This window comes from Plecotus auritus (genome assembly GCF_963455305.1).
Source record: "Plecotus auritus genome assembly, chromosome: 3".
NCBI lineage: Eukaryota > Metazoa > Chordata > Mammalia > Chiroptera > Vespertilionidae > Plecotus > Plecotus auritus.
The window spans coordinates 44,335,013-44,347,597 of NC_137772.1; the positions used below are offsets into that span (position 1 = coordinate 44,335,013).

The 12,585-nt window shown below is 39.6% G+C and overlaps 1 protein-coding gene across 8 annotated transcripts in view; it reads right to left on the reverse strand.

Annotated features, from left to right (window-relative positions):
* The window catches only part of MBNL2 (muscleblind like splicing regulator 2), a 162,981-nt gene that overhangs the window by 46,817 nt on the left and 103,579 nt on the right, over positions 1–12,585 (reverse strand). For all 8 annotated transcript variants that reach the window (XM_080661702.1, XM_080661703.1, XM_080661699.1 and 5 more), the window contains exon 3: positions 5,624–5,788. In XM_080661702.1, the coding sequence (XP_080517828.1) occupies positions 5,624–5,788 (165 nt within the window). The remainder of the gene's footprint in view (positions 1–5,623; positions 5,789–12,585) is intronic.

The window sequence follows — 12,585 nt, forward strand, 5'->3', positions numbered from 1 at the left end:
TTTCCATTCTTCTGCACTCACTAGATTTTGTTGGTAATGTCTTAAAACCAAAGAAGAAAAAACACTAGCTGCTCTTATGTTTTTGGAGTGTAAAGGGTGAGCGTTGGCGGGGAACTGTGGCCCACAGTCATCCAGGGCCTCCTACAGATGAGAGATGTAGGGTTGCTCTGAACAGCTGTGTGGGATGCTGCTGCCTTGGGAAATGGGTTCTCAGATTCCAAATTCAAATTAAACTTCTAGAGGCAGAGTCTAGGCTGACAACACATCATGGTGTCTCAATTCGGTTCTTAGCTGGCAGCACCTCCAAATGATTCTGTCCCTGGAAGTGTACCAACGAGAGCTTGGGAGAACTGGCTCATGATTTCTGCAGAAGGGCTGTTGCCAGGCTGTCTGAGATGGGATCCATTTGGTCCTTGTCATCTCTCAGCACTAGCTGCAGCTGGAGAGGTCAGAAGACAATAACCACAAAAAGTCTTCTGGAAGAAAATAGCTTCTGAAATGCTGGTCTTGCTATTTTTTCCCTCCATACTTCACCCCACATTTCCGGATTTCTCTCCCCAGAACTCTCCACTCTTCTTTCACAGTATATTATATCAGTAGTTCCAGGTTCAAAGATTTAACACACACACATCCACATGGTCTTTGATATTTTGTCGTGGCAAGGAAGGGCTGGTACTGAGTAGTAATAACTAAGTGGCCTGGGATATTTATGGCTCTAAAATTTCATCAATTGACTTTAAAACAAGAGCATGAGAGTTCATTCATTTTAGAAAGCTTTGACTTCAAAGGGTACGTATTTGGCACTTAAACTGAAAGGCTTAAAACATGATACCCCTTAAAACTCCCCCCTTTACTCCCAGAAGCATCACTGAAGGGTAGAATACTCAATGTAAGAGTTTGTCCCCAAGCACTGTATTGTATAGGTTCTTAAATCTCTGTTCTACTAAAGGCTACCCACCTGCTTCTTCATCTTGAGTGAACATATAAAGGTTGTGTGTGTGATGGGGTGGGAACGAAAAGAACAATTACTGTTATATTCTATCAGAAATGGGGAGATAAAGATTGCTAGAAGAAACAAAATAACAGGGAATGTTTAAATATAGTGAGTTTGAGATAGAAGAATTATGATAGGATGGAATGAATTGTATTTTCATTTATTTAATAAATACTTTTTGGTATAGACACAATGCCAAAACACTGTGTGTACATTTATTAAACTTAAACTCTAATGGGCAAGAACAAGCAAAATTACAATTCATGTTTATGGGTAAGTAGAAATGAGGAGACTTCATTGATAGTGATGGAGATTGGTGGTAAATTGCATGGAAGAGATTTAGAGTCCTTATGAGATGAAGTTAACAAGCGAAGGGTAATAGGATACTTCCAGCAAGAACAGAGACCATGAGGCAAGCAAGAGCTTTGTGTGTTCACAGGATGTGTTCACAGAACTGAAGGTTTGGCTTGGTCTCAGTGGATTCAGGGTGAGGTGGTGAGCTGGGTGAGGACCAGATCACAGATAAGGTTATATGTTTAGGCTTCGTTCCCTGTGAAATGGGAAAGCATTGAAATATTTTAAGTAAGGGAGTGATATGATTTTATTTATATATTTAAAAAGTTCCTATGGTTGCTATATGCAGGATACATTGAAATAAAGCAAACTGAGAGATTAGAAAGAAAATGCCCATAATGTATTTTGATAAATAGGTTTATGGTAGCTCAGACAAGGGTGCTGGGACTTGAAGGCAGATATATTAGGGCTTACTGATGAAATAGACATGAAAAAGTATGCAAGAGAGAGTCTGCTTGGTTTCGGTTTGAAACTGCTGGTTGCATTTACTGAGATGGAAATGTAGTGGAATGAGTAATTTGATCTTTAACATGCTGAGATCCTGTGAGAAATTTAAAGGTGAGTCCAATAGGAAGTTGGATACAGGAGCCTGAGGCTCAGAGAAGTTTGGACTGGAAGCATACATTGGGATTGGTCTTAGCCTGTAGATGATTTACAGCCAGAGGAATGGATGAGACCAGGAAGGAGAGGGTAGATGAGAGAGACGTCCAGTGCTGGGGACCTCAATTAGCAGCTTCAACACATAGAGAAACATGATAGAGAAAGAGGAAGGAGTGATCAGAGAGGAAGGAGTGCTCCACAAAGAAGAGATTGATTATATAAGCCGAATATTGCTAAGAGGTCAAACAAATATAATGAAGGCAAAAGTGACTCTTAATTTAGAAATATGAAGAACATTGGTAAAAGATTTAAGGGTGGATGGGAGATAGAGGGTGTAGAAAAATATAGAGAAGTTTAACTTCAAAGAAACCTAAAAATGGAGTGGTACTTGTGACTCTATTTTATCTTAAGCAATTTCTGCATGTTTCTTGTGGCTAATCTAACAAATTCCCACAAACCCGGTAGCTTAAAACAACACACATTTATCCTTTCATAGTTCTGGAATCATGAATCAGTTTCACTGGGTCAAAGTCAAGATGTTGGCAAGACCACACTCCCTCTGGAGTCTCTAGGAAGGGTTCCTTGTCCCTTCCATCTTCTGGTGGCACCTGGCATCCCTTGGTTTGTGACCACATCACTCCATTTTCGACCTCTGTGGGCACATTGGCTTTCTCCTCCTGTCTGTGTCAACTCACCCTTTATATCTCTCTTATAAGGGTAGTTGTAATTGCATTTATTTATTTGTTTGATTGTTTATTTATTTATGCAGTAGGTAAATATTGGCTATTTTATTTTGAATGGTGCCATCCAGGAGAATGGGAAGCTAATGCTCAAAAGTCTGAACTTTCCAGTGGCAGACTATATAGGGCAAAATCACAAGCCATCATAGGTTAGGGGTTCAGGATCGTGCTGGGAACTGATTGGTCAGAGGTGATGTAAGGGTAATAAATCATTTCTGCAGGTATTGAGGACAGCTCTGAGGTCTGTTCTTATGACCTTTTGTCCTGGTTTCATGGGAAAGTAGCCAGGGCGTGGTTCCACCTTAGAACTCGGGAACTTACATTTAACTTAGGTTAAGATGTTATCTTTAGCCTGCCAGGGGTCCAGGGGTCCTCAAACTTTTTAAACAGGGGGCCAGTTCACTGTCCCTCAGACCGTTGGAGCGCCGGACTATAGTTTAAAAAAAAAACTATGAACAAATTCCTATGCGCACTGCGGGCCCGGGACGAGTCGGCTGCTAAGCAGGACAGGCAGCGGCACCCGGCGGGCCGGATAAATGTCCTCAGCGGGCCGCATGTGGCCCGCGGGCCGTAGTTTGAGGACGCCTGGCTCTAGACACTGTGACCATTAGTCAGATCCTGGCTACTGTCTCCTGCTGCCTCCGGGGTTGCTGATTATCCAGAGAAAAAGCTAGGTCTTTGGGTGATATAGACAGAGAGAGAGAGGTGATTGCATTTAATCCTGGAGGATTTTCTCAGCTCAAGATACCTAGCTTAATTACATCTGCAAAGACCCTGTTTCCATTTAAGGTAACATTTACAGGTTCCAGGTACTTTTGAGAGCCACTATTTGGCCTACTATACTGTACTAGGTCACTGATTAATTCCTGAGACTCTGAAGTCATTTGTTTGTAGAGTTGATGAATAAGTTTATCACACTTTATTCTAATACTTCTTATAATGTAACAATCTTTTTTTTTTTTTTTTTAAATATATTTTATTGATATTTCACAGAGTGGAAGGGAGAGGGATAGAGAGTCAGAAACATCGATGAGAGAGAAACATCGATCAGCTGCCTCCTGCACATCTCCCACTGGGGATGTGCCCGCAACCAAGGTACATGCCCTTGACCGGAATCGAACCCCGGACCCTTCAGTCCGCAGGCCGATGCTCTGTCCACTGAGCCAAACCGGTTTCGGCTGTAACAATCTTTATTAAAATATTTAAATGTACTATACCTTTTTCATAATCATGGTTATTAACTTCTAATTAATATTTGAAATTATACATAACTTTCAAAAAAAGTTCAACTAATAGTAACAGGAATGAGTTTTCTTATTGACATTGCTATTATTGAGTACCAGGGTCAATCCTTATTAATTATAAATAAATAAGAAGCGAATGATTAAAATTATATATATACTACATTGTTACCATGCTGACCTTGGATGTTCTAAATTTATTGCCATAGACATTATTTAATGTCATGTAACTAAACTATTTTAGCATTTAGATAATTTAAAAAGTAACTTATATCCATGCATCAATAAAGAGAGCCATAAATTATACATGTGTGTGGTTTTAAATAGATCCACTTAAATGCCTATTTTTGGTGTTAAATGTGTTTAGAATGCTATTTGTGTTTTCCTTACATCAAGGCTAACTTCTACTCATTCTTTAGGACACACTTATTTGGCACCTCCTCCAAGCAGCCTTTCCTGCCTTATCCAAATCACAGTTCCCTGTGCCCGAATCTTACTTTGCCCTTGCCACAAATCTATCTATCCCTAAAAGACTATATCCTATTTATCCTGGAGCCACCTGTGCCTGGCACTTTTTTTTTTTTTACTCTGGGTAGAGCTTGTTCCTGGCTACTTTGTGCCATCATTCTTGACCTTCAGATAAGCAGATTCTTGACCTTGAGATAAGCAGATTAGTTTCCCAGTTTCTCTTCCCTCATCCCAAGCCACACCCACCCTCCCCATCTCATCTCACAGAACACAATACAAAAATTCAGCTCACTGGTAGCTATCCCTTTTAAGTTAGCAGCTTTCAATAACATAGAATTTTCATACAACAAAGGCTGATTTTTAAACAATAGTCTTTTGTGTATGTACTTTTTTTTTTTAAAAAAAGGCAAATTTTATTCACTTCACTGGCTTTGTTTTTTTCAAAACAATTAGCTTGTTTTTGACAAATATAAATGAAATCTGCTAAAGCCAAATGCACTCCTTTCCTCCAGGACCTCATTTCTAAAATGATTTCCAGTCCGCTAAGGAAGGACTTTGAAATGCTTTATGATTTCATAAATCCGGGAGAAAATATTACACAACAATACATTTAACCTTGTGGTCCTTGCCGCGGCTGCCACACTGGCCAGCAGGCCTCGGAGAGACAGGAGGTGTAGGTGACTAGGACATCCTTTTGGCCTGGTGTCAGGCTCCAGGTGGGGCAGACTGGTCAAGATGTCTGAGTCCCAGTCCCAGCTCCACAACTTCCTAGCCGCTTGACCCTGGCCAGATGACTTAACACCTCTGGTTTCTCACTCCTCATTCTTAAAATGATGCCATTGAACTAAATTATCGGTCAACTATCTTGCTAAAAAAAAGTTTAGGCATCAAAACCTCTTCTTCACAGAGATCATCAATTCATACTCCAGATGAAAATGTAGAACTATTAGCATTCTAAGATGGTTCAAATACAGAGTTTACTGGTGAGAAAGAGCTGGCGTGGCACCCAGATATTGAGTAGAAATTGTCTTTGCCTACTGTTTCCACACACATGTTCCCATGTTAATAATTTTAAAAACTCTATTTTCGGCATCCCTTTAGCGTCAAAGCTATTTGCTTTAATTGTAGCCAGAGACAAAGTGGAGGGAGGCCACCCGAGGTCAATGTGGCATCGCCCACACCAACACTTTAATCATCAAGCCCTTCATTAGATGCGATGTACTCACCACTGGATGAAGTGGGGTTCCTGGAAACATAAATTGCATCTGCTGGGCAAGCATTGCTGCTGCAGTTTTTTGCTGGATCAAATTGTTCCTCCCATTAATTTCTAGTTGAGTTTTTAAATGTGTTGGAGGATGAAGATACTTGCAGTTCTCTCTTGAACAACGGCCCTGTAAAATGAACGTTTTGGTTTAGGACTGTTATTGGTAGCTTTCAACTCTATTGTCAACCATTTCACAATCACTCCATATATACAAAGGTAAGGATCCCATTTGTGTATGTGTGTTTGTGCATGCACGCATGTGTTGGAACATAGAACACAGTTGGAACATATAAGGGGTGATTCAGGCATAGGCAATTATCAACCTTGCTCAAACCTGTTGAGTAGAGAAGCTGCCTGAGATCGATTGTGGTTGTTTTTAATGGATTCTATGTCTGACAATAGACTCTACAGAAATGTGACTGCTGAGAGTAAAGACACACCTTTCTCCTAGGCAGTATGGAGGGCCTATTTATTGTGACGTATCAAAAGGAGGCTTTGAACCTGCTAGACATCAGTTTTTGCATGCTGGAGTGATGACAAAGTGGGAGTAATAGTAAGAACCTCTTGAAATGTGTGTTTCAGATTGGCTGAAGACACCCCTCATTCAAATTATTGAAGAGGCAATGATAGTATGAGAGTGGACTCTTCTTAGTCACAGATGCATAGGTAAAATTTCCAGTCACAAATTCAGATAATCTCTTGCAACTGATTAGTTTGCTGCACAAAAGTTGCTACTCCCATGACAATTGTATCAAATGTAATGTCATGATATGACATAGTGAAGAACGTTTATGGCTAAAGTAACATTTGGACATGAAAGTTGGCACAGCGAAAAAAATGAATAAGGAGACACATGTGCATAAAACCAGTCTTGAAGAGTCTTTGAAAATGGTAGTGTTTATATTGAAGTCCCCAAACTACCAATTGAGAGAATCATGTTGTGAATTATACAATTTCTGGGGAAAGAATAGCAAACTGTGTTAACCACTATGAGTATTATCATTCCCTACAGAATTAGTCTATTTGCAACCGAGAAAGGAGAATATGGGTTTGTTTATCAGATACAAAAATAATTTTAAAAAGCAAGCTTGGTGGATCTGGGGATATAAATTTGTTTATAGTCATTCTAATTCTAAACATCTGGAGTTCTCACTCTGCTTCCCACTGGTGTCAGCTGCACTTTTGGCAGCACAGGCTCTCTCCCTGTGCTCATCAGCCAGTCTTGCCCTGAGGCCCCGCTGTTAGCAGCATTGGAGATTGTGTCAGCCTCTATGGGGAGGACACAGAGGCAGGTACTGGGAACATTAGAAGGAACTGGTTGTTTCTGCTAATAAAATTCTATAACAAAGGGCAGTGTCAGTGTGTGTCTCCTTAGTCTCAAGTTTATATTGGGATGTTTCACTCTGCTTTCCATGGTCAAGAGTTAGAAGGTCTATTGTAAAGATACAGGTAAAGTGGAACCATAATTAAAAATAATTTAAATCAAAGAAGTCTAGGAATCTCTCTTTCTCTTTCCATCCACTTTGCTCTGCAAGTTTTGGGAGAAATTTTTATCCTAACTTTACTTTTCTGTTTAGTGACATCCCAGAGTCCCTCTAGACCTACCAACTTGCTTGAGACATCTTTTATTTTTCCTCCCTTTCTGCACTCCCTTGATAATTGCTTTAGTCTCTCAGTTTGCTAAAACCAAATTGCCAAGAAAGTATTATGATGGTGCCTGCTCCTACAGCATAGGTGTGCGACCAGTCTTTGGATTGGCTGCCTTTATGTCAGGTGTTCATATACATACATATGATGGGAGGTGGCCATGGGATACAAGACATAGCTACTGCCCATCAGCAAGGGTGGAGGAGAATTAAGCAGAGTGACATTTCTTGTACAGAAGCTAAACCGCCCCCGGCTTCTCTTTGACAACCTCAATCCAAACTCTCTTTAGTCACAATCACTTCACTAGGAAGCTGACACCAGAAAGGCTCAGGTTTACAAGGTCCACGTATAGGTACACAAAGGTACAGGAGCGCTTAATGGGAGGATATGGGAAAGCAGAGTTCCATAGAATGGGATGCAATTTGTGAGACATCCACACCTCTATACTCCGGCTATTCAGTTTTGCTCATTCAGATAATTGTCAACTTGATCACTCGTCTTCTGTAATGCTTTGTAACTGAGCATGAAAATTTTGATTAGGCTACAAAAACTATGGTTTTCTTGTAAATGCTGTTGTCTCCTGATACAACTGGGACTCTTAAGGAACTGTATAAATTGTTTTCAGCCAATAGAACATAATTTACAATATCAAATTAGTAATTTATTTATGGAACCTTCTTTTTCATAAGAATTAATGTAATTTCCTAGTGTTCTTACTTACACACTTGGGGAAAGGTATATTATCGATCACCCACATGCCAGACAATTTATATGTGATTATCTCATTTTCCCGTGAAAACAGCTGTAATGATCCCTATTTTACAAAACAGCAAGTGAGCTCAGAAAGATTAAGGAACTTTCCTAAGGTCAGATAATTGGTAAGTGGTAGAGCTGGATTCTAAATCCAGTTCTACTTGACTCACATCATTATGCCAAGCTGTTTATTAGCCATAGTTAAAACCCATGGAAGATAAAAAAAAATCTAGCATTATCCTTCATAATATAATAGAAGGCATATAACAATTTAAAATATAATAAATCATATATGAGGATTTGGGAGTGGAAAAAGATCATTTGCCTGGGTCAATCCATGCATTGGTAAGAGGATGGAGGAGTGGTTAAACTCACAGCTCTGGAGGCAGATGCCTGATCACATAACTTTGGCTCTGCCTTTTCTAGTTGTGTTACTTTGAGCAGATTACTTGAATTTCTTGTGCATCCATTTGTTTTTCATCTGCACAATGAAAATAATTGTGTTCTCCTTTAAGGTCTGTTGTGGGGTTGCATGAGTTAATATATGCACAAGGTTTAGAAAAATACTTGGCACATAGTAGGCACAAAGTAAGTGTGGTTAATATTTCCAAAGAAAGAAAAATATTTGTATATGACATTTTGTTTACAGTAAGTGCAAGATAACAGATTTAGTTGTATTTTGAATGGCTTTTTGTTCTTTTATAAAGTTTTGCATCAAAACATGATAAAAATTACTTAATTATACTTATCCAAGTATCTTATATTTAACATTACTTTCAATTCTACAAGATATTTCTGTAAATAACCATATTTTTTAAAGAGACAACCCTGAACCATAGTTCAATCTAGTATTAACATTTTTAAGTGTGTTGTACCACGGGAATACTAATACAAACTCTGGGAAACTCCAGGCAGTAGAATTTTACTAAGGGATCTTATAGGATTCTAAAATCCTAAAGGAAAAGCTACTGTCAAATATAACAAGCTATTTGACACAGTAAACAATTTGTAAGGAGGTTTTTGTTAAGGCGTAAGATTTGTCAGGATACACATCATCACACAAAAACTGTTGATTATCAAAGCAAGTTGTCATAGCTGAATGGGAGAGGACAGTGTGCAGAAATGTGAAGCATCTTTGTATATCACTGTGAAACAAAACAGAAGTGTCAAAAATAGTGTCTCCTGATTTTAGTCTAAGACATAAAGATAAAAAGGTCTTGGAAACATCTTCCTGTGGCTGCTAGGATTGTTTTTTTTTTTTTTTTTTTTGGTTTTATTTTAACTCTTCCTCTCTTTCAGTTTTTGGTTAAATGCTGTTTCCAGAGAGATAAGAGTGGTGGGGAACAGCCATAGAGAAGGGGCCTGGCCCAGCTTATGGAGATGGGAGGGTGCCATTCCAGAATCCTTGTGACATGTTGTGTGGGACTAGAAACAGGAGCCCGGGTGAAGGGCAGGGAGATGGGCTCACACCAGGTACTAATATGGAGACTGCAGCTCCTGAGTCATGTGGGTCCTCTCAGGGTCTTAGCTCACTCCAGGTGGGACACACCAGGTATGGAAATAGCAACTGGTTTGGATCACACTCACCATTGTTCTTGGTATACTTCCAGGGTCTTATTCATTTGTTCATTCAAGAAATATTGATTGAAGTCCTACTGTGTGCCAGGTATTGTGCTAAGTGCTGGTTAACCGAAGGTGAGCAAACACAAGATATGTTGCCTCCCTTCCTGAAGCCTATAGTCTAGGGGTGAAGATGGATACTAGCCAAATAATGACACAGATAAATGTATGATTACACATTGACATACGAGTTCTGGAGGAGAATGCTGAGAGAATGGTGGGAGAGGGTCAGAAATGAGACTAGTGGATCAGGGAAGGGCTCTGAAGAAGTGACATTTAAATTCAGACCTGAAGGATGAGAATGAATTTGGCAAAGTAGTGAGTGGTAGCAGAAGCGCGCGCGCGTGTGTGTGTGTGTGTGTGTGTGTGTGTGTTGAGGGGCAGAATACAAAATGAGAACAAGAGGAAGAGCATATACCATCTGGGGACTTTCACAAAGTAGCTCAAGGATGGAATACAGTGGGGTGTGGGTTGGTGGGGCGGTAGATTGATAAAAGATGAAGTAGGAAGTAGTCTACTGGAGCTAGATAACAACTTTGAAAGTGAAGTTAAAAGGTATGAATTTCATTGCCATGGAAATTTTTTAAACAGAAGACTACCAAGATCAGATTATGTTTCATGCCATATGTAAAATTTACCCTGATTATTATATTTTATACCTTTAATTTTATCATAGTTTACATTGTTTGGAGAACACTTATTTTTAAAAAAACAACAACACATAATTCTGAGTTTATCTAAGATTTGTGTGCAGTTTATTCTACCTCCCAAAATAATCTCTACTCCAGGAATATTTAGATTAGAGAGGATAGTTAGAAACAGGTAAGAGTTTGCAGCTGAATTACATTTATTAAAATAAGCAAGCATGGAAAAGTCTAACACCAAGTGCCAATGTTGATTCTCACCACGATGAAGAAAGATGCTGAATAACTGTAATAGGTACTTGGCAGAACACCAGATGGGAGCTATCAGAATTACACGGCCGTTACATGGCGTGGGATAGAATACATGCCGCTTTGGCTAAGAAAAGATTTCAAGAATCAGGTCGGTGTGAGAAAGAGAAAGCCTAATTGGAACATGAGATTTTCTAATTGCTTATTTTAAAACACGTAATTTTTAGAATCTTTTCCTAGTATGCTCCTAATTGAAAAAGTCAATTAAAATATGGAAGAAAAAGAGAAAACATTAATTAGGAGATTGTTAAAGGGATTAACAATAGGAGTTTTTGCCCACAGGAATAGCTAGTAGACAACTATATCCCAATCATTTTCCATGGGAAGAGCAATGGATTTTTATATGACCTATTATTCAAACAGTTAATAGGCCTCTGCCAGATGCATTGGTTGGGAATGATTTCAACTGTGTCTTGGTGTAGGCCACGTCATTGATCAGCAGACTCCGGAAAGGGCCCTGGGGGATTAAGAATTTCAGTTGAGGGCCAGGGTCACAGCCTGACCTACTGAGTTCCGCCTCTTTGAGTTGGGACTTGGCCACTCACTATTTTCAACACATGACTGGTGGTTTCAAGAGAGCAGGCCAGGCTGTGAAATGGAGAATGCTGACTCCCACAATTGAGGGCAGACAGTCTGCTCTGAAAGTGGCCTGCAGGGACATGGGGCATCCAAGAGCCTGCTGGGGACCCCAGAGCTGGTCACGGGAAGGCCGTGGAAGAACCCCCTCAGACTTCTTAGCATTCCACACGTGTGAAATCAACTTAGTGAAACCCCGATATCAGGACAGATGCTTTTGCCCTGTAGTTACATAACCGAAGCCCATCTGTCATGTAACCTCTCCCGGAAGATTGGCTTAAACTTGTGGCAAAAGGAGCAATCTCTGGGACTGGACAGCTTGGGCTCCAACCCAGCTCTGATCTGGGTACTTGTGGCCTCCAGCTGCCATATTTGTAAATAAAGATAACAATAGTTCCTAACTCACAGATTTTTGGTAAGGATTAAGAGTTAACACATATAAAGTGTTTGAACAGTTCTGGGCACATAATAAGCCCCCTATAAGTATTATTATTATTATTATTATTATTATCATCATCACCATCCTCATTATTATTCCTGCTAACACCTTCTCTGCATAGTAGATAAAAGTACATGATATTTAAAACAACCTTCCTAATACTAGTTCAGTTTCTCCATCATTGTGCTTCTCTCTGGCCTGTCTACCAAGCGCTTTACTCCTTTATTATTCTTGTTCTCACAATCAATGCCAACGCTGGCATTTATTTTTCAGAAGAGCCTCAGATCTGTTTTTCTTTGATATTTTTTCCTGCTGAAACTTGCCAGGGCTGATTAACACGGCATGACTAATCTAGAGTTTAAAGTAGCGATGGATTATAGTGGGACGATCCTGGAATTCTGGCTTCATTCCAAAATGGTCATATAAACATTTACAACTAATTTATAATAGCCTGTGCCTCAATTTTCTCATCTGTCAAGTGGAGGTGATTATATTCCCTCACCTCAACTCCTGATGGTTGTGAGAGCTCAAGAGACAGCAAAAGTTGCTCTGAAAAAAACAAAACCCAATCATAATTTGGTATACCTCTGTCTTCCCTTATATGTTCCTAATCTAGCAAAGAAGATAGCCGCATACATTGACAGTTAGAGTGAAACATAACAGCAGGGATACATATTGGCAACAGTCCGGACACGTTGGACAATTGTGAGAAGACTGCATGAGGCATATCAGCACAAGTGGTAAGTTGAGTCAAAGTTGATTAAGCCTAGGAGGATTTATTAACTATCTACAGTTTGAAAGTGAAAAAATCCAATCAAACAGACCACTTTTTTTGATGCTGGTGACACATAAGTTGATTAGCAGACTTTTCTAAGTGACTATCAGACACTCACAGTCTCAGTTTCTCTAGTTTCAAAATTTCTCAAGGCACTTTTG